At 44.7% G+C, this 23,420-nt stretch overlaps 1 protein-coding gene across 4 annotated transcripts in view; it reads left to right on the forward strand.

Moving 5' to 3' along the window:
* celsr2 (cadherin, EGF LAG seven-pass G-type receptor 2) overlaps positions 1-23,420 on the forward strand; it is a 76,581-nt gene that overhangs the window by 36,777 nt on the left and 16,384 nt on the right. For all 4 annotated transcript variants that reach the window (XM_071375358.1, XM_071375366.1, XM_071375375.1 and 1 more), the window contains exons 3-9: positions 3,688-3,910; positions 11,103-11,218; positions 11,371-11,459; positions 16,888-17,045; positions 17,790-17,953; positions 18,160-18,285; positions 21,852-22,018. In XM_071375358.1, coding sequence (XP_071231459.1) covers positions 3,688-3,910; positions 11,103-11,218; positions 11,371-11,459; positions 16,888-17,045; positions 17,790-17,953; positions 18,160-18,285; positions 21,852-22,018 — 1,043 coding nt within the window. The remainder of the gene's footprint in view (positions 1-3,687; positions 3,911-11,102; positions 11,219-11,370; positions 11,460-16,887; positions 17,046-17,789; positions 17,954-18,159; positions 18,286-21,851; positions 22,019-23,420) is intronic.

Consider the following 23,420-nt stretch of genomic DNA (forward strand, 5'->3'; position numbering starts at 1 on the left):
TGCTGCAGACTTTTACTTTGATCTAATCAAGCATTTCTTTATGTTGTCGTTAGTTCTATCAGTAGCCTATAGCACACAAATGCTGAAAGCTTTATATTTCAGTGTTTGATGTTGTATTAATCAATTAAAAAATCAAAGCATGTCGTAGGAATGCCTCATGGAAGCCTCCAATATTACCCCAACTGAATTTGAATTTGGCAGATCATAGGATTGTGTTTTGTGAGATATTAGATACTGTTATTCATATAACACTCCTACAGTCTCGGTTTTAGTCCACTCACCTCTGGTCTAGCTAGTTCTAAAAAGCATCAGTGTTGTTTCGTGTAAGCCTGTTATCTGGTCCAGGTTCATCACCTGGCCAGTGGCGTAAAGTACTTAAGTAAAAATACTTTAAAGTATTACTTCAGTGTTTTGGGGTATATGTACTATTTATATTTTTGACTTTTACTTCAATACATTCCTAAAGAAAATAATGTAATTTTTACTCCATACATTTTCCTCTGACACCCTAAAGTACTAGTCACATTTTTTATGCTTAGCAGGACAGGAAAATTGTACAATTCATGCACTTATCAAAAGAACATCCCTGGTCATCCCTACTGCCTCTGATCTGGCAGACTCACTAAACACAAATTATTCGTTTGTAAAGATGTCTGAGTGTTGGAGCGTTCCCCTGGCTACTTTTGATACAAGTATATTTTAGCAATTACATTTACTTTTGATACTTAAGTATATTTAAAAACAAATACTTTTAGACTTTTACTCAAGTAGTAAATACTGGGTGACATTCACTTTTACTTGAGTCATGTTCTATTAAGGTATCTTTACTTTTATTAAAGTATGATAATTGGGTACTTTTTCCACCACTGCACCTGGCCCATGCTACAATGTGTTTGGCACGGTGGGATCACAATTATGCCACTCTGTCACCTTCACTACTAGTGACTGGAATCAGTGGATGGGATATAGAATAATGTTCGACATGGCCTGGATTCACCCCTACCTGATTTTACATGGTAGTCACACCAGGTTAGCTGCAACTGAATAAATTAAGTGTATTCTTCCAGCAAATTGTCAGTATGATTGGTGGGTTGGTGTTGTGTTGAGTAAGCCCTGTCGATAGTGCCAGAAGCATGTAGTGTTGTCGTCCCAGCGTTGAGTTATCTTAACTCTTGTATGCCTTCACGTCCTCAGGGAGAAACTGCCCATATGAGGACTCTCTACCACTCTGTTTCACTTAGGAGAGGAGACCATGCGTTTCAGTTACCTAGCAGCACAGAAATGGCCGTTTCCATTTTAGATCTGTAAAGGGGTCTCAGCAGGAGGAGTTAGTTATAGCCCGCCATTTAATCCCCCTGCTTATTCACACACCATTGTTTTAAAAGACGCAGCTGAACAATTACACTAATCTAAGGATCATATGAATTAGTCATGGTAATCATTGTCTCTGTTATCACCACATTAGATTAAATTAAGATCAGTGGAGATGCCAGCTATGGGCTGAGACTGAAAGGTTTCTGTGTGTGCCTATTCTTCTGGTGACTCTTATCTATTGTGTGACTCATTGGCTGTTGTTGTGTTTGATAAGCACCTCTGTCTCACCTCTGCTGAAGAGAACAGAACCCCATTTTTTTTTATTAATCTGAGTGCCGTGTCAACTGGGGAGATTTGATATGGTGGTTGGAGACGAGGCGTGTGTGTGGCATTAGTGTGTTGTAATTAGTTTAATAAGGTTACCCTTTCAAGTCCCTCATGAAAACATTACATGTTAATATATGGTAACATCTGGGGAGGAATCCAACAAACCTACTTTCCTTTTGGAAATGCTTGTATTTCAAAGTGCCACATGATTTTATAGGTCAATTTTGTCCAGTTATCCACAGTATAATGCTTTCAGAGCTTTTGAATTGCCGGTTTTATATCTATTGGATTGCCACAAAATGGTACACTTTCTCTCATTGATATTTACCATGCTTGAGTAGTTAAAGTGTGTGGTGTGTCTCCTGCCTAAAACTGGTCCCTGCACATTTTGACAGCCTTAATGATTCATGTTTGCAGTAAACAGAGAGTTGGAGAGGGCAGGGGTAGTAAATGCTTCCAAAAAAATGGATTTGCAAGCTCCTCACATGGCCCAGCTCACCTAGCAACCGAGAGCTGTTGTTCCAGGACCCTGCACCTGTTGTGGGAGGGCGTCCCAGAGGGATGCCTGACAGAAAAACATTGGCCCTGTTTATTCCCAGGTTACCATATAAACAACAGAACAGGCTCAGGTGACAGGGCGGAGACCGGATGCTCACTATAATGTCTCTTACTGTCTTCTGTACAGTTTCTGGATAGGTACTTACATGGATATAGCCAGTACAGTTAATGTGTGTAGCTGAGCTGGTAGGTTTTTTGAAGTAAACAGAACGCTACTATTTCTCTTTTCTGAGTGTTAGAAGATTTTTCTACCATAAAAAATGTCATTTTTGATCTGCGTATGATTGTAACTGTATAAAGAAGAATACATCACATTTAACTTTGAAGCCTCCTCAGTAAAAATTAGGCCCCTGTAGAGCCCAAGCTGACTTTAGAGGAAGTAGAAGACAATCCCAGTGGCCCAGTTTCCTACAGTAGCCCAGCGTTGACTGCAGCAATGCTTGACCACATCAAGCCCTGACTAATGTCCCCTCTTCCCCTGATTTGTTTAAAGAGACAGAAGTAACTTTTTGCCTGAGGCGAGTCACTGATTAATTTCCTCACGACTCATGCAGTTAGTGCTTTTTCTACTAGCGGTAGCCAAGTGTCAACAAGCGCCATCAAGGAAACAACAAATTGTCATAGTTCGCCAGGGTAAAGTGACTGTTCTTCTGCCTGTGTAGCCCACCACGGTACAATGCTGACTACTGTCATGGCAATGCATCATAGGATAACATCCACATCTTATCAAAGCTTAATCCATAATGACCACAATGACCTTGCAGTTGGATGAATGAGTGAATACACCCTACAACAGTAGTAAAACAAAGGGTTCCCTTAATTGTCTTAGACTGGGAATCCTGTGATTGGCTGTGACTGGCTGTAGGATGTACAACACAAGCCCTGTGTATGTATAGTCTATAGAGATGTTGTCTTTTTCTGTGTGGTGTGTACAGTAACTCAGTGGAACAGTGGAAGTGTTCCGTGCTGCCGAGTGGCTCTGACACACATTCCAACTCGTGCAAGGAGGCGTGCAGTCTCACCATAGCAACTGCAGCTTCTCATCCAGAGACTGGAGACCAATAGAAGTTGTAAGCAGTGCGCAGGGCTACACGATGCATGAAGGCTTACTAACAGTTCCCCATTGCCATAGCACTCTCTCTTTCTCTCTTTTTGTCTCGTTCACTGTCTGAAATCTGTCTCTTCCTTGCTGCGTCCTTTGACCTCTTCTCACCATCTTTGCCTCTCTCACACATTCCCTCCCTCTCGGAGAAGGCTCGTGGTAAGTGCTGGAGGCATAATGCATCTTGTCTTGCCCCATATTAAACCGCAGCAGTAGTCTGGTGAGATTAGACACTAGTGAAGTTGAACTGGAAGGGAGGACCAATTTTTTTTTTTTTACCCACAGACTGTTCAGGGCTGGCACTGAAATTTGTCACCTTGATAGTTGTAATTCTGACTGGTCTCTTTCCCTTCCCCCTCTCTCTCTACCCCTCTCTCTTCCTCCAGGCAAGCGGTGTGAGCTATCGTCCCGCTCCGGGCGCTGTGGCCCAGCTGTGTGTAAGAATGGGGGCACCTGTGTGAACCTGCTGGTGGGAGGGTTCAAGTGTGAGTGCCCATCTGGCGGATATGAAAAGCCCTACTGTGAGATGACCACCAGGAACTTCCCCCTGCAGTCCTTCCTCACCTTCAAGGGCCTCCGCCAGCGCTTCCACTTCACCCTCTCCCTTTCGTAAGTACAACTAATACCCCACACAGTGGGACATTGTGCCATCTCAATCATTCACTTTCGTAGTACAAAGTAGCTCCCTAAATATAGTACTGTGATTCACTCCTTCTCGCCACCTCTCTCGTTCTTCCTCCCACCACTCCACCCTCTCTTTCTCTCTTTTTTTATGACTCCTCTCGAACATTACTCTTGCGCTCTCTTTAAATGATCACTTCATACATTCCACAACTGCTCTTATACGCTCACGCCTCTTAACGGCCTGCCTCCCCTCTCATTTACATAAGCTTCCTGGTGTTTCATAAGTTACTGAATCATTTAATAGCCGTAGTCTTTAAAAGGCTCATCTTCTCTAGCTGGGTTTGGGTTCCCTGAGCATGGTGAGTATGTATGGTGAGAGAGTTTTCTAATGGGGACTGTAGACTTACTTTTTCTGGAATGGCACCTTGTGTACCCGGGGACATTAATCTGAGATCCAGGAGTCTGATCTGATTACATTCAGTGGTCACTTTGAGCTTTGAGTCAGCGCTTGGCCTATTTCTCCTCTGTCTGTCTCTCTCATCAAGGTGAAGCTGGAGATATGCAACACAGTACAAATAGTCTGGGTAGCCATTTGATTAGCTGATCTGGAGTCTTTAGAAGCCTCTTGGACCAAGACTTGGCACTCCGGTACCGCTTGCCATGCGGTAGCAGAGAGGACAGTCTATGACTGGGGTGGCTGGAGTTTTTAGGGCCTTCCTCTGACATCGCCTGGTATAGAGTTCCTGGATGGCAGGAAGCTTGGCCCCGGTGATGTACTGGGCCATATGCACTACCGTCTGTAGTGCCTTGCGGTCACTGGCCAAGAAGTTGCCATACCAGGCAGTGATGCAACCCGTCAGGATGCTCTCGATGGTGCAGCTGTAGATCCTTTTGAGGATCTGAGGACCCATGACAAATATTTTCAGTCCCCTGAGGGGGAATAGGTTTTGTCATGCCCTCTTCATGACTGTCTTGGTGTGCTTGGACCATGTTAGTTTGTTGGTGATGTGGACACCAAGGAACTTGAAGCTCTCAACCTGCTCCACTACAGCCCCGTCGATGAGAATGGGCGTGTGCTCGGTCCTCCTTTTCCTGTAGTCCACAATCATCTCCTTAGTCTTGATCACGTTGAGGGAGATGTTGTCCTTGCGTCACACTGTCTGGTCTCTGACCTCCTCCCTATAGGCTGTCTCATCATTGTCGGTGACCAGGCCTACCACTGTTGTGTCATCAGCAAACTTAATGATGGTGTTGGAGTTGTGCCTGGCCGTGCAGTCATGAGTGAACAGGAAGTACAGAAGGGGACTGAGCACGCACCCTTGTGGGGCCCCAGTGTTGAGGGTCAGCGAAGTGGAGATGTTGTTTTCTACCTTCACCAAGGGACCGAGAGACTGAAAAACAGCTTCTATCTCAAGGCCCGTCAAACTGTCCAGGAGCCACAATTGCACAGTTGGCGGGCGTTGCCAGACCCACGGACTCAACTCCAGCCACTTTGATGATGAGCATTGGAGGGTACAATGGTGTTGAAATGCTGAGCTGCTAGTCACATTGAACAGTATTACTTAACATAGTGTTTACATATCCTACATTGACCAGATGTGATAGGGCAGTGTGCAGAGTAATGGCGATTGCATCGTCTGTGGACCTGTTGGGGCAGTAAGCAAATTGGAGTGGGTCTAGGGTGACAGGTAAGGTGGAGATGATATGATCCTTGACTAGTCTCTCAATGCACTTCATGATGACAGAAGTGAGTGCTACGGGGCGGTAGTCATTTAGTTCAGTTATCTTTGCCTTCTTGGGTACAGGAACAATGGTGGCCATCTTGAAGCATGTGGGGACAGCAGACTGGGATAGGGGAGCGATTTGAATATGTCCGTAAACACTCCAGCCAGCTGGTCTACGCATGTTCTGAGGACTTGGCTAGGGAGGCCGCCTGGGCCAGTGTTTTACTCATGTCGGCCACGGGGGGGGGGTGCACAATCCTTGTTAGCGGGCCTCGGCGGTGGCATTGTATTATCCTCAAAGTGGGCAAAGGTGTTTTAGTTTGTCTGGAAGCGTGACTTCGGTGTCCGTGACGGGGCTGGTTTTCTTGTTGTTGTCCGTGATTTCCTGTAGACCCTGCCACATACGTCTTGTGTCTGAGCCATTGAATTGCAACTCCACTTTGTCCCTGTAACGGCATTTCGCTCGTTTGATTTCCTTGCGGAGGGAGAAGCTATACTGTTTATATTCAGCCATATTTCCAGACCTTTTTCCATGGTTAAATGCGTTTGTGTGTGTGTGCGTGTGCATATGAGATTAACTCCTACACCTAGGGGGCTTTCATCCTGGTATGCCTTGATATTTTGGGAACATGTATTTGCTCTCAATTAACGACCATCCAGTTTTATATGAGCACTAAAACATAATGGTGTCATTTGTCTGATACAGGTAGAGCAAGTTGTATTTCTAGACCAAGATCAAAGACTAGTATCTTGTGCGATGTAGCCAGGGGATGGTGGTGCTTAAATAAAACAGATGAGTAACACTGAACACAGTCGATCACGGAAGTACATTCATGTAAATGAGACACGGGTACATTAATTTGAATGAAATGCTCCATCCCAAGTGACAATAAAAGCACCACCGTGGGTATAATATCCCGTCATAGCAAAGACAATACCCCCAGTTGCTATCACTGTAAAATTACATGGCCATTTTTATATATATATTTGTGATGTTTTCTCACTCTAGAAGTTCTTGGCAGGGCTTGAAACTAGCCATTAATGAGTAGTGGTGATAATGATATGCCTTTGTGAGTTTTATGGAAGTGGTGGCCTTTGTTTAAATGTAGCTCAGATGGCAGTCTTTTGGATCTCTTTCTTAAAAGCCTTGGCCTGTAGTTCCCAGATTGCTCCCAGAGCTGTGAAGTAGGTGGTGTGTAAAGCTGGGGATATCACAGCTAACACCCAGCAGGCTGTCTATCAGGGAGCTCTGTTACCTGAACCTGGCTTGATCAGGTTACTGTGGTAAAGAGCTTTTCTCATGGGGAACCTCAGTGAGGTGGAGCCTATAGACTGCACTACAGTAGAGCGAGAGTTAGCAGGAAGAGGAAATTGTGTGTTGGAAGTGTGTCTGTTACCAGAAACAGCCTTAGTAGCAACATTTGTGTCATATTTTAATAATACCTCTCACATTGTTAGTATTCATGTCAGGTTTGGCCATCCTAGAGACTTCCTCAATGCACATGTCTAATACAGTCACATCAACTTGCCATTATATCATGGCCCTTCCATATGTCAATATATGTAGACTGGTTGTTAACTTTGCTAATGGCAGCCTAATGTGACATATAATGTTGCCAGAGGAGTCAGTTATGGTTGATTGCACTCAGTCCGGGGGGATCTGGAAGCTGTGTGAAAAAGCCTTGAAAACCTATTCATTGATGACAAGAAGGCCAAGCCATAGATGAAAATAAATAATATTTCTAGATGCTAACCATGATAAACAACACACGATTTTCTGTTTCAAACCAAATCCAACTGTATTTGTCATATGCTTCGTAAACAACAGGTGTAGACTAACAGTGAAACGCTTACTTACGGGGCCCTTCCCAACACAGCAAATAGAAAGATAATAACACAAGGAATAAATACACAATGAGTAACGATAACTTAGCTATATAGATGGGTTATCAGTACCGAGTCAATTTGCAGGGGTACGAGGAGAATACACACAAGTATGTGGACACCCCTTCAAATTAGTGGATTCGGGTATTTGAGCCACACGGTGCTGACAGCACACAGCCATGCAATCTCCATAGAAAAACATTGTCAGTAGCATGAACTTATTGAAGAGCTCATTGACTTTCAACGTGGCACCGCCATAGGATGCCACCTTTCCAACAAGTCAGTTTGTCAAATTTCTGCCCTGCTAGAGCTGCCGCGGTCAACTGTAAGTGCTGTTATTTTGAAATGGAAACGTCTAGGAGGAACAACGGCTCAGCCATGAAGTGGTAGGCCACACAAGCTCACAGAACGGGACCGCCGCGTGCTGAAGCGCATAGCGCATAAACATCTAATGTCCTCAATTACAACACTCACTACCGAGTTCCAAACTGCCTCTGGAAGCAACGTCAGCACAAGAACTGTTCATCGAGAGCTTCATGAAATGGGTTTCCATGGCCGAGCAGCTGCACACAAGCCTAAGATCACCATGTGCAATGCCAAGCGTCGACTGGAGTGGTGTAAAGCTCGTCGCCATTGGACTCTGGAGCAGTGGAAACGCATTCTCTGGAGTGATGAATCACGCTTCTGTGATTCATCTGGCAGTCCGGCGGACAAATCTGGGTTGGGCAGATGCCAGAATAATGAAACCTGCCCGAATGCATAGTGCCAACTAATGTTTGGTGGTGGAGGAATAATGGTCTGGGGCTGTTTTTCATTGTTTGGGCTAGGCCCTTTTAGTTCCAGTGAAGGGAAATCTTAACGTTACAGCATACAATGACATTCTCAACGATTCTGTGCTTCCAACTTTGTGGCAACAGTTTGGTGAAGGCCCTTTCCTGTTTCAGCATGACAATGCCCACGTGCACAAAGCGAAGTCCATACAGAAAAGGTTTGTCGAGATCAGTGTGGATGAAATTGACTGGTCTGACCACTGACCACAAACCCATCGAACATCTTTGGTATGAATTAGAATTCCGACTGCGAGCCAGGACTAATCGCCCAACATCAGTGCCCGACCTCACTAATGCTCTTGTGGCTGAATGGAAGCAAGTCCCCGCAGCAATTTTCCAACATCTAGTGGAAAGCCTTCCAAGTAGCTATTTGGTTAACTATTTAGCAGTCTTATGGCTTGGGTGTAGAAGCTGTTTAGGGTCCTGTTGGTTCCAGACTTGGTGCATCGGTACCGCTTGCGGTGCAGTAGTAGAGATAAGTCGTACGCATTATGCCGTACACATTACCCTCTTTAGCACCGTGCGTTCGGATGTCAAGCAGTTACCATACCAAGTAGTAATGCAGCCAGTCAAGATGCTCTCAATGGTGCAGCTCTATCTTTGCCAAATCTTTTTGTGCCTTCTTCACGACTGTGTTGGTGTGTGTGGACCTTGTTAATTCCTTAGTGATGTGGAGACTGAGGAACTTGAAGGTCTCGACCCGCTCCACTACAGCCCCGTCACAATGGATGGGAGCATGCTCGTCCCTCCGTTTACTGTAATCCACGATCATCTCCTTTGTCTGGCTGATGTTGAGAGAAAGGTTGTTGTCCTGGTACCACACTGCCTGGTTTCTGACTTCCTCCCTATAGGCTTCCTCATCGTCGTTGGTGATCAGGCCTACCACCGTTGTGTCGTCCTCAAACTTAATGACGTTTTTGCAGTCGTGCGTGGCCATGCAGTCATGGGTGAACATGTTTGAGATATTCAGTGCTATTGTAATCAGTTGGTGCGTTTTTGTTTTTCTCCTCTTCCCTCTTGTCTGAGGTCATGATTATCATTCTCCTCAGTAAGCAGGTCAGCATTGCTGTGCCCCATGGCTACACTCTGGGATAATGCATGCACGCTCACACATTGGCGCACACACCCACACATAGCCTCGCAACATTTACCAATGTGCTCTGAGAGCATCCTGAGAGACTGTATTTAGATCTCTGGAATCTCTCCCTCATTTAAAAGAAGAAAGTAGGCTTCATCCGTCTGACACGGTCTCCATCTGAACAGGCAGATGCGGACTACAAGCGCTAACGAGTCACACCAGTAACACAGACGACAGGGCTCCGACAGGGCTCAGTTCTCCCACAGATGTTCAGAAAGTTACAAATGTAAAACGGAGCACATCCACTGTGGGGTCCCCTGGGACGTGAATGAGGGGAAATTGTTTTCTGGTTCTATAATTTTCTGGCAACTTCTGCATTTGGCCTGGACTGCCTGCAATATCATTATATAAGGTAACACGGTGTCACACATGAGCTTTTTACCTTTGTAGTGAATCAAATTAAGACACCTCAGAACTCAGTGACCCAATGATTTGGCTACCCAGACTATTTGCATTGCCCCCCCTCTCCACACCACTGCCACTCTCTGTTGTCATCTATGCATAGTCACTTTAATTAACTCTACCTACATGTACATACTACCTCAACTAACCGGTGCCCCCGCACATTGACTCTACCGGCACCCCCCTCTATATATAGTTTTTTTTTTTTACTGCTGCTCTTTAATCACTACATTTATCTCTTATTCTTATCCTTATCTCTTGAAACTGCACTGTTGGTTAGGCGCTCGTAAGTAATCATATCACTGTAAGGTCAACACCTGTTGTATTCGGAGCATGGGACTAATAAAATTTGATTTGATTTTTGATTTGATTTTTTTATAGAACTAGTGCCGTCTTTTTTCTATGCCCTGTGGTCTTTCTGTGGTTGGAACGCGTCGTTCCTTGAATCCCAGGTTGGACGAGAGGGTTAGTGGCGTCACTTGGCGTGGCCTCTGGATGGGAGCCAGAGGTGCACTGGATTGGTTAAATGCGTCTGTCTATTAACGTTACAGTAAAAGACAACAACACAATGACCTCCAGCTCTATGGATATTCTATTTCTGTGGTTTAGTCACTGTCCACGGTATGCTGTCTGAGTTTATGGACTGTGTCATGCTCCACACCTACACTGCAGATATTACATTATTTTGTAGCACTTTTCTCCATCTCTGTCAGAGAACGGTGGTCGTGGTGGTTAACCCTGTTGGGTGCTCAGTGATATGTGGAAAATTGCAGCATTATTACATTTAGTCCTCTGCTCCTCAATGGTGAATCACTAGGGACAGTGCATCAATATGCCCTCCTAGTAACCTAATGGGAAAGGAAAAACGTTTTCTGATGCATTCATAATCTGTATCCTCTGCTATAATAGGGCATGTCAGTCAGTATATTGTACGTCTGTCTGTCTTGTGGCGAGGGTACTGGATTTGGTTCTAGACATGGGTATGAGAAGGCTACACATGATATTGACCATTTAGACATGTTTTTCAGCACTGAGTGTTCATAAATGCAATAAATGACTACTTATATTTACAGAATGCATCTTCACATAGTCCCCCCCCCACCCACAAAGACCCTTCCTCAGTGAAAAGACTGTTGTTTACTCTCTCTTAGTCTTTGGCTGAGAATGGACACTGAGCCCTGTTTCTTTCTGTCTTCCAGATTTGCCACAAAGGAGCCAAATGGTTTGTTACTCTACAATGGCCGCTTCAACGAGAAGCACGACTTCATCGCTGTGGAAATCATTAACGAGCAGATCCAGCTCACCTTCTCTGCTGGTAGGAGGGGCTTCTTTTACTGCTCGTCAGCCAATTAATCCCAAATCTAGAGTTAGTTGTTATTAATATATTCACATGTGATGGTGACAAGTGTTGGCACTAGCCCTGATCCAATGATGTGTGAATAACCTTTGCTGACTTGTTTTTTTTAGGTGAGACCAAGACGACTGTGTCGCCCTACATCCTTGGAGGTGTCAGTGATGGCCAGTGGCATGTGGTGCAAGTTCACTACTACAACAAGGTCGGGGGAAACCTGGGCTAGGTCCTATAAAGTGTAGACTGGTTCAAACACTAGACAAAACACAGATTTGCTGGGTCTGGGCTGGGATATACAGTAACTTGAGTCAGACTAGGCTACTGAAAAGGCCCATTATAGACTTGGCTTTATCAGACCTCACTCTGAAGCACAGAGCAGGAGGACGAAGAGCAGTTCATTTCCAACATCAGTACAGTACATGCCTAAACTGAATTATGTTTGTCTTTTACCACAGACTCGAAATATGAGACATATAAATACAATACATATTTTCTTAACATGTTTGGCCTGCAATTGACTTGTATACCGGTAATTGATTTATGGATGTTGTGTAGTGTTTGTAGATCTGGATATAGATTTTTACACTACTTCGTGTCCTGATGACATCCATTTATACTAGATCAGCTGTACTTCATCAAGTGTCTGATGGCGACTGTCTATAGAGTGATGAGGGTCGGTCATGATTCTAGCTGGACCACACTGGGAGAAGAATACCCACGGTCCTCTGTGGGCGTTTTCACTTTGCTGCATCCTGTTAGAACTGCTGCTGTGTCATTCCAGAGAACCGTTGATGGGACAGTGGAATGTGCAGTGTGCCAGACAGACATAGAAGGAATGAGAGGGAGCTAGAGAGATGGAGGGGGATGAGACAGATGGATAAAGAGCGAGAGAGACACTGGAAAAGGGTGGGAGGAATGTTTTCCCAGCTATGCTCAGAGTATATGTTGGAGAAAATAGAACTCATACAAACAAGATATTTTTCATTGACGACGGCTTCAACTTTTTTATTTCCATATCAATCAGTGAAGAATGTATGGAACTATAACCCACCACCCCACTACCCCTTGTCCCTTATCCCCATCCTTTTCAGCCATCCCCCCCAGACCAACACACAGGATGTTACATTTTGGTCTATTCAGGAAGTCACTTTGCATCATAAAGCTGTTGCCAGGCAACCCCCTCCTAGTGTGGATATTCTATTCATGGTCTATAATAACAGGGCCATGTCAGATTCAGCCAGCAGAATGTGAGGGAACACAACCTCTCGTAGGCCATTGGAGAAAAAGGCTTTGGTTCCCATCAAAGCGGGGACATTATTCTTTCATTAATCACTTTGTTACAAACCAACAAGTCCAATGAAAGTCTCCATCGCTTGTTTTATTGTGACCTAGTAGTTTTTGGATTAAACAGACAATGACAGTCTCCAGTGACCTACAGAAGTGCTTCCTCTTGAGTGCCCACTGCTCACACTGTAACGCTTTTGATGAGCCGTTTTCTTTTCTATCACATCTTACCAGCTAGTTTCCTACTCATCTTTAGCACAAAACAAACATGAACTCAATAATGGAACAAGCATAATGTTAAGCAGATGCACAGACAAATGGAAGGGACATTTTCCTAGAAAACTGCCCAGAGTTTTGGTTGAACTAACCCCCCCCCCATCAAAGTTCACACCCGCTGCAGCAGCATTGTCTCATTGGTCCAGATCCAGTGAGTCATAGAGGTCGAATTATGGCTCCTCCCCTCTGAGGTATCTCACGCCGTCCGGCTCACCCCGGCCTGTCCCTGTCCATGGGGGGGGGGGGGGATGAGGTGGGGGCATTTTAGATTGAAATGTGCCTTTCAGGGGAGAGGGGGAGTGTGGAGAATGGCAATGACCACTGCTTTTGTGCTGGACTCGGCATCCAAAGGGACCATAGGCAGTGAATGATGCGGCCCTGGGGAAGGTGCCCCACTCTCTGTTCACCAGCAAGGAGAGAAAAACAGGGCGGGAGAGGAGCAAAAGGAGGAAAAGAAAGGCGAGAGAGGTTTTGACTTGGGCTTTGAGCGGGACACTGCGCTTCAGGGCTAACCTCTCTGGTTGCTATGGTGTTTCCAGTCAGACCTAATATTACTGTTGTTTGCTCCCATGCTCCTCCTGTCATCGTGGATAACAATGAACTCATATTCCCATGTTTCCCTGTCACCCCGCTGTAATGAGGGGAACGGTGTTTTTATGTAGTCCTGAGTAAATATGCTCTCCAATCAGCTCTGACAGGCCGGGGCTTTGTGTAGCAGACTGAGCGGCTGACAGACATTAGCAGAGAGTCATTATAGCAGAGTCAACAGCCATGACTGATGATTGCTGCTGGGAGCGATGGCCCAATGCGTAGGTCAGTGAACGAACCAGAGAATTTGGACCAGTCTGTTCCGGACCTTTCTCAACTGAGGGGAACCGTGGAAAAGAGCGTGTCGGGTGATTTGGTTTGTGACCATTCTAACAGACCATCTCACACTGCAGGTTTGTTTGTCCCAACAAATTAGTTTCCCATTGCCTCACAAGGGGTCAACTAAAGGATGAAGACATTTTGGTCAACAGGTTTAGAGGTTCTTTCTACCTTTCTGGTAGCCGGTGTGTTGTGAATAATGAAATCCATCTGCACATATTTCAGACTCAAATCAGCAAAGCAAATAATCCTATTTGCCAGTTATTAGATACGATAATAATGCCTAATGGGAGACAGATGAGGTGTTTAAAGAGGAGGGCTAATATTTGATCAGTGCAGTGGAACAATGTAATTAAGTCTCCATCCTCTCAGACGCAGCCAAGCGTGATCACAAGACCCACAATGAGCTCCTCTAGTATTCAGCTCCTCAAAGACAGACCCTCAATGGGACAGCTGTATTAATAGCATGCTGCAAGCACAGATATAATCTAATCTACTCACTGGATAGGATACAGGGTTGGAATGAGAACCATGTGAGGGAGATGTGGCAGTGCCTCTGTCTGCAGTGCTCCTAGGAAAAGGGATGGGGCTCTGTCATGACCTACAATATTACAGCTGTCTAGATGTGTTATGCCAGCAGTGTGTGTAAGGTCCACCTATACTCCATTTGTCTGGTCTGTATTCTTAGCCCCATTTGATTAAAGGGCTCAGACAGTTATTATGGCTCTGCAGGAATATGTAGACAAATCACAAGTGTAATTTATGATAATCTTATGCTATGAATAAAATTAGCTAATTATATTTTTGTTAAGAAGATACCATTTAAAAAAAAAAATCACAACACTCCCCCCAAAATCACATGTATTCCTCAGCTCTCAACAATCAGGCCACCCAGGAGAGAGCAACACTATTCGCTCAGTAGCCCACGCAGTAGCCCACGCTACTGAGCGATTAGTGCTATTTGAGGTCAGTTCAATTTTGGTTTAGATTATTTTCTTTAAAATTTAAATGTGGGTTGAATGCTGTAACAACACAGAATAAAACAATTAAAAGTCCCATGATGGTAGTGACTGTCCATTACTGCTTATCATTGATTATCTTTTATTCACATTACTTAAATAAAATATTTTAGTTGATGACTTTATTTGGCTATTTCATTCCAAGTTATCATCTCATCTCTATAGAGCTGCTGCCTATGCTGTCTGACAAAATCACTATTTTAATAGTTTTTCATAGTCAATAAGGCATACCATCTCGATCGCGCATTCTTCCATCTCTTCTTTCCCTCTGTGTCTGCTCCACACAGACCGGACAAGTTGGCGACGCAGCAGGTTATGGTCATTGTAGTTAATTACAACGTTTTCTGCACTAAACTATGTAGAATATTGGCCTGTTGGAATCTACAACTCCAATCTACATCGCACAGTTCGGGCTTGATCTGATTTCTCTCTAAAGAACTGCGCTTTGAGCTCACAGAAAAAAATGAACGTAATGGAATTCAAATAATTGAACCGATGTTGGTCAATTAGTTGTTTAAAAAACAAAAAATAATCGACATGGCTCAGCACAAGACCACACTGCACATGGAGACTATTCCTATATGCTCTGTCCATAGCTCAGTGCCCAGGCCTGGTCAGTCAACAGTGGGATGGTGGTCAGTGGTGGTTACCCTTCTCATTACAGTGCTGCTAGCCACTGCTGACACAAGCTCTAACCAGGCTGACGGTCAATATGAGCTCTGTGTGACCTCGGGAAACGCTTGTGTTTGAAAAGAGGTTGTGACCTTTATTGACGGGATCGTTATTCTACCCCTCTCCGCCCCTCCTTCTCTTGTTTCTCCCTCCATTGATTCCTCACACAATGAAAGAGATCCTTTGTGCTGAAGAAGACCGTCACTGTGCTGTTGAGCAGGGCTTTTCCGCCGTGTGTGTGCTGTTGAGCAGGGCTTTTCTGCCGTGTGTGTGCTGTTGAGCAGGGCTTTTCTGCCGTGTGTGTGCTGTTGAGCAGGGCTTTTCTGCCGTGTGTGTGCTGTTGAGCAGGGCTTTTCTGCCGTGTGTGTGCTGTTGAGCAGGGCTTTTCTGCCATGTGTGTGCTGTTGAGCAGGGCTTTTCTGCTATGTGTGTGCTGTTGAGCAGGGCTTTTCTGCCATGTGTGTGCTGTTGAGCAGGGCTTTTCTGCCATGTGTGTGCTGTTGAGCAGGGCTTTTCTGCCATGTGTGTGCTGTTGAGCAGGGCTTTTCCGCCATGTGTGTGCTGTTGGTTATGTGTCAGCCTCTGACTTAAACTGTGGGTGTTTGGCTTTAAATTATTGAAGCACTGAAAACATTGAGATAAATTGGGGTGATGTTCCAGAATACTGTAGGGCTGAATATAATAGCTGGTGGCTGACTTTTCTCTTCAGAATTGATTCAAACTTTTCATTAGGGTTGTTAAAGCTTCTTAGATTGTTTGAAGTCTTTTGTTTTTAATTGAAGTACTTGACTTGAGAGAATACTTCTCTAGGGTGAGCGTTTCAATGACAAAGTAGATGGTGAGTGTTTTTTATTTTTAATGCTAGTTTTTACACTTAGTATTTTGCATTTGAAAAATACGTGTGATTACTGAGTTTTTTACACATTGTTAGACAGGATTGGTTATGATCACACTTATATACTGAGATGTGTGGCACAACTTCACGCTACCTTCAGACAGACAAGCAATCTATTTATGTGCTGAGCAACCAAAAATGCTTGACAGTGACACACACAAACAATAAATTGGATATTCTGAGACAAAAATAAACTTCCACACATTTACCTGCCTTTTGTAACTTGAAGAAGAAACCTAGAGTCTCAGCATAGTTTTAGCATCAAGCAGTCCTTGAGATACACCTGTGATTTTTATTTTCAAAGAATCCTCTGAACAGTCCCAGAAGGCTCATTATAGCCTAATGTGTGCTTTCTTGTCCCTCTCAATCTATCTAGCCATCCATAACCAAACACTACATACTGTATGTATGTCCACGTTCTTCCCAAACACATACAGTATTGCCCATTTAGGAAGGAATAGCATAACTTATAAATGCTGTACTATTTAGAAACTCCTATCACCATGTGTTGCTATTTACAGTAGTTTGTCAGGTGACTTCCCGCTCCCTCCACCCATCTGCTGTAGGTGCTCTCACCATAACACTGGAGCCAAACTCAACAACTCCTTCTCTCCTCACAGCCAATCCTAAACCAGGCCAGCATGCCCCAGGGTCCCTCTGACCAGAAGGTCGTCGTAGTAACCGTGGACAACTGTGACACCTCAGTGGCACTGCGATTTGGTCATGTAATCGGGAACTACACCTGCTCTGCCCAGGGCAGCCAATCAGGATCTAAAAAGTAAGGGAATGGGAGGGTCTTACTGGTATTTCACTGTGTACTGTTATTTGCCAACAGTTGCAGTTATAGTAGTTGAGTAAAAGCCTTTTGAAGCCATGAATTCAGTTTTCAAAAATTTTGCCACAAGCTGAACTTACTCTTGATCTAGTGTACTATTGTCGTGATGCCAAGAGCAAAAGAGAAATCCCAATTGGCTGAGCAAAACAGGGCTCTCATGATGGTACAGATTATACATTTTTTAAATAAAGTCTGTCACGTCCAGCTTGTAAACCATCGTAAACATATTTTAGTTCAGTGGGGTGTATCTGTTATCCCTGGAAAAAAACAAGCTGCAAAATGTGTCTGATAAATATTTCATAAACGCTGTTCCAGTGTGTTGATGTGTTTTGGTATAGAAGCCAAGCTACTAGAAGCAGAGCTAAGTGTTAATGATATGTTGTGGTATAGAAGCAGAGCTCAGTGCTTTTAATGATATGTTGTGGTATAGAAGCAGTGCTCAGTGCTTTTAATGATATGTTGTGGTATAGAAGCAGAGCTCAGTGCTTTTAATGATATGTTGTGGTATAGAAGCAGGCCTCAGTGTTTATATAATGTGTTGTGGTATAGAAGCAGACCTCAGTGTTTATATAATGTGTTGCGGTATAGAAGCAGACCTCAGTGTTTATATAATGTGTTGCGGTATAGAAGTAGAGCTGAGTGACAGATTCTAAATGTGCCTGACTCTGTCCTGTCTTTCTGCTGTAGATCTCTGGATCTGACTGGTCCTCTACTCCTAGGGGGCGTGCCCAAACTGCCTGAGGACTTCCCCATCCAGAACCGCCAGTTTGTGGGCTGCATGAAGGACCTGAGGATCGACAACCGCCACGTCGACATGGCTAGCTTCATCGCTAACAACGGCACTCTACCAGGTTAGCAACCTTGCACATTGCTATTTGACTGAACCATTCTGTGCCTGTTTTATAGCATCCACCCTTCCCTACTGTCTTAGTTGAGCGCTATGAGCTGAGTTGGAAGTGAATGTACCTTAAGTTTTACCTGAAGTATGAATAATTTATTACCTCTTAGCATAATGAGGTTGGCTTGAACTATTCCTCAGATGTCTTTAACTTCCCAGGATGCTCTGCTAAAAGGCACTTCTGCAACAACAACCCGTGTTTGAATGGAGGGACCTGCGTCAACATGTGGGGCTCCTTCAGCTGTGACTGCCCCCTAGGATTTGGAGGCCGGAACTGCGAGAAGGGTAAGTGAAGTAACGGCATTGCCGGAGGTTGTAAAGCTTCCTCAAATGGTTAAAACATGAGCTCAAAGCTAACCAGGTTTTGTTGGCCCCGTGACCTACCATTATAGGCCCTTTTAGTAAAGAGGTACAAGGACTTTACAGGCGTGCATTAGGAGTAGACTACTAAGTGACCCATCAGACAGACAACATCCCCCAGCTCGCCTGACCTACACTTAACTAGTGTCTTTGTAGTTGATGGACTGTACCATAACTCCACAACCAGGTGGTTACAGTGACACTGGCCATTTCATTTGCTTCTTAGTGTTTCGGTGTTAAAAGAGCATCTGCTATATTGTATTTTCTTATCATTTTGAAACATGCCTTTTTGAGTGTACAGTGTAAATGTAGTGCGGAAACATTTGCATAGACACCATGCAGAGGAGATTGCTCAGGGTGATGCGTAGAGGGAATTGGCAGGGCTGTAAATAACTGAAGTAGGCTCTTCAATCAGCAGAGTGTTGAAATATTTCCTCATCATTTTAGAATCGACTCTTTCCTGGCACAGAGAAAGCCAGTCATCATTTATTTGCTGACATGATGGTTTCATAAGCATAAGGTTACCTATTGAACACTGTATTTTATTTATGTTGATTCCTGTTTGGACCCAGGAAGAGTAGCCGGCGCCTCTGCAGCAGCTAATTGGAGATCATAATAAACACTAATACTGAGCATTGCTGTTTTATGCCAGACATTTCACAAAGGTTTGTGAGGGTCCCATATGTGTATACAGTATGACAGATGCGATGTGATATCCCATAAGCTTTTATGAATCTGTCATGAGGGATCATGTCACATTTAATAGAGCTATATGTTTAAACATGTTCTCTTGAATAACACCTTGGACATGTTTAAGGTAAAGTATTTTGTTTCTCAGTTTGAGAGAGTTGTGTTTGTTAGAGCATTACTAGTGTCCATTTCTCTTCTCAGCTCCTCTGTGCTCTGCAGTTGTTTGACTTGCTGGTTTACGAGCTGGGACGGCTAGAAGAGGGATGGAGATGGGAGGGGGAGAGGGAAAAAGGCCCCATAAGAGGGAGATCACGAGAGAGAAGAAAAAAAGGGATACTACTCAATAAATGGTGAATTACACAAAAGCATCCCTGTTTTAGTCAAATCCAGTGATAAAGGACCACTTCTTTCTCATAGTTAAGGGGAGACTGAGAGGATGGATAATGAATGGGGGATGGGGAAAGGGTTCCTCTCCCTCTCTCACTGAAGCAGATGAACCCACGTGACTCCTTCATTTCAAGAAGAGAGGGAGAGCGGAAGGGAAAAAGGAAAACAGAATGTAGTCTAGTACCGTGCTGCTGATCTTTAATCTAGATAGTGGGTGTCGATGGCATGAACATTCATGTTCTACCAAGAACATTAACTATGCCACGCCACTACAAAGGTCACTATCAAAATATTGCTGTTAAACTTCCAGTATGTCATAGGATTGGCCATTAGGGGTTAGAGAGGTCAGAGCAGCTAGTAACCATGGAGAAAATCCCCAGCATCTCACTTCCTTTCTGATGTTCACCACTGACTCTGGGTGGACAAGGGTATGGGGAAAACAAATACTTTCATTGTCAATCCCATGAGCATGCCTACCTTTTTATATGGACCCTGTTTAGACCAAACACACTGCAAATAATAGAAACTGAGTGTACAAAACATTATAAACACCTGCTCTTACCATGACGTAGACTGACCAGGAGAATCCAACTGTAAACTATGATTCCTTATTGATGTCAACTGTTAAATCCACTTCAGTCAGTGTAGATGAAGGGGGTGGAGACAGGTTTAACAAGGATTGTTTTAAGCCTTGAGACATTTGAGACCTGGATTGTGTATGTGTGCCATTCAGAGGGTGAAATGGCAAGACAAAAGATTTAAGTGCCTTTGAACGGGGTATGGTAGTAGGTGCCAGGCGCACCGGTTTGTGTCAAGAACTGAAACGCTGACAACAGTGGAAAGCATTGGAGTCACCATGTGCCGGCATCCCTGTGGAACGCTTTCGACACCTTGTAGAGTCCATGCCCCGTCAAATTGAGGCTGTTCTGAGGGCAAAAGTGGGGGTGCAACTCAATATTAGGAAGGTGTTGTTAATGTTTTGTACACTCAGTGTATCAACCTCTTTTCATGAGATTCTGTTTACAATCTTTTTGTAGCTTTAGACCAGTGCCAGACTGCACCACAACCACTATCCCCTGGGTCCTCTGTTTCTCCCTCTCCCTCTCTCCCCTGGGTCCTCTGTTTCTCCCTCTCCCTCTCTCCCCTGGGTCCTCTGTTTCTCCCTCTCTCCCACTATCCCCTGGGTCCTCTGTTTCTCCCTCTCTCCCTCTCTCCCCTGGGTCCTCTGTTTCTCCCTCTCTCCCCTGGGTCCTCTGTTTCTCCCTCTCTCCCTCTCTCCCTCTCTCCCTCACTCGCTCTTTCTAGTGCCAGACTGCACCACAACCACTATCCCCTGGGTCCTCTGTTTCTCCCTCTCTCCCTCTCTCCCTCACTCGCTCTTTCTAGTGCCAGACTGCACCACAACCACTATCCCCTGGGTCCTCTGTTTCTCCCTCTCTCCCTCTCTCCCCTGGGTCCTCTGTTTCTCTCTTTCTCCCTCTCTCCCTCACTCGCTCTTTCTAGTGCCAGACTGCACCACAACCACTATCCCCTGGGTCCTCTGTTTCTCTCTTTCTCCCTCTCTCCCTCACTCGCTCTTTCTAGTGCCAATGCCAGGCTTGATTTGTGTCATTAATTATGGACGGCCGTGTTTTGCATCTCTGCCGCTGTGTAATGAGAGAGAAAAAACATGTCTAACACCCAGCTAAAAGTGACACTAGTGCCTGTCTGCCAGAATGGCTGTCTTCAGACTGCATGTCAAATACACAGACACATACAACTGAACACACACCCCACCCCTGAGCGTTGTCTAGCCAACACTCATCACAAGTACTAGTGAATAGGGGTAGGGGGCATGTTGAATCTTCTCTGGTATTTAGCTCTGTATATGAACAGGATTTATTCAGGGGTATCTAGTTTCAAATTGCCACACATACTATTTTATTCCCATACAGCGAGTGCCAAGGTTTTCATTCCATTGACGTCTTAATTAGTTTTTTCGTAAGGTTAGGTGTAACGTGTAGCACTGCTGGCTTTGTACCCCTCATCTTTGTTTTCTGTGGTAATCATAGATTGTGTATACTCTCCCTACCAGTAACTGGAGCTGGGTTGTTCAGACTTGATCACAGAACATATTACTGTGAGAGTGGTAATGACTCACTGTCACATGTCACCTACTTTTGAATAGCAGCCATTTCCTCATTCTCGCTCTCGCTCTCTCTCAATTTATCTCTTTCTCATTCTCTCTTGTTCTCCCCCTTCCCTCTCTCTCTCCTCACTTTCCTCTCTCCCTCTCTATCTGCCGCCCTCACCCCCCCTCTGCCTCCCTCACCCCCTCTATCTGATTACCCCCTCTCTCTATCTGCTTCCCTCACCCCCCTCTCTCTATCTGCTTCCCTCACCCCCCTCTCTCTATCTGCCTCCCTGTGTTGCAGTGATGGCCAACCCGCAGCGTTTCCTGGGTAACAGCCTTTTGCAGTGGACTAACCTGGTGGCGGTGGTCACTGTGCCGTGGCACGTGGAGCTTATGTTTCGCACGCGCCAGCCTAGTGCCACCCTGCTGCACCTCACCGCCGGACAGCACCACAACCTCACCCTACAGGTACAGAGAAAACACACTCTCACCCCACACAACCTCACCCTACAGGTACAGAGAAAACACACTCTCACCCCACACAACCTCACCCTACAGGTACAGAGAAAACACACTCTCACCCCACACAACCTCACTCTACAGGTACAGAGAAAACACACTCTCACCCCACACAACCTCACCCTACAGGTACAGAGAAAACACACTCACCCCACACAACCTCACTCTACAGGTACAGAGAAAACACACTCTCACCCCACACAACCTCACTCTACAGGTACAGAGAAAACACACTCTCACCCCACACAACCTCACCCTACAGGTACAGAGAAAACACACTCTCACCCCACACAACCTCACCCTACAGGTACAGAGAAAACACACTCTCACTCCACACAACCTCACTCTACAGGTACAGAGAAAACACACTCTCACCCCACACAACCTCACCCTACAGGTACAGAGAAAACACACTCTCACCCCACACAACCTCACCCTACAGGTACAGAGAAAACACATCTAATAGTCTCGCCATACACAGTCATACCCACACACCCTCCTCACAACCACAACCACACATCACACCTTCCTTAAGCCCTACTCTCAACTTTGTTTTGTCTTCTTTCTGTTTTGCCTGGCATTGTTTTGTTTAGATTTGTGTTTCTTGTTTTTCATTTCTACAACTGTAAAGCATCTTTTAAGTCCTTTGAAAAGCACTATATAAATGTATTTTCTATTTATTATTATTTTTATTATTACTACCCTATAGTGTCTTACGCCAGCAGAGGCCTGGTCTGCCATATCACAATATACTGTACAGCCCTCCTCAATCTGGCATATGCACACACCTTCAATAGCATTACCCAACAATACAGAACAGCACTACAAATACACCTCACAGGTGCAAAGGTGTTTACTGTAGGCCATTTCATATGTCATTACGTACAGTATAATACATATTATACAGGATTTCATCCAATCTGAAGCAAAGACATAGCCAAACATAGCCAATAGTTTTGATAGGAATTCCTTTCACTCATTTTGTATCAGATTATGCATGTGTTTTCCCCCTCAGTATGGTGTTGGAATAGATTAGTGCATTGTAGCATGTAACTCCAGCATGATTCCAACAGCTCACACAGAGTGACTGTGGGTTAGTTGATGTAAAGCTCCACCTGTTGGCTGTCTGGGCAGCAGCATGACTTTAAATATTTGATGAGATGTGAGATGAAGCCTGCCAACTAACAAACGCCTCATCCCGAGATCTGAGAGCTGCCATACCCAGGCCTTTCAGAAAGCAGCTGTTGTTTGTCTAGACAGGTGCTTTTTTTGAAGTTGTATAACAGTCCAGCAACTATTTTAAAGTTGGTACATTTAAAATAAAAAAAACAGGGCTATTTTCTTAGCTACT

This window comes from Salvelinus alpinus, chromosome 2 (genome assembly GCF_045679555.1).
Source record: "Salvelinus alpinus chromosome 2, SLU_Salpinus.1, whole genome shotgun sequence".
NCBI classification, from domain to species: Eukaryota; Metazoa; Chordata; class Actinopteri; order Salmoniformes; family Salmonidae; genus Salvelinus; species Salvelinus alpinus.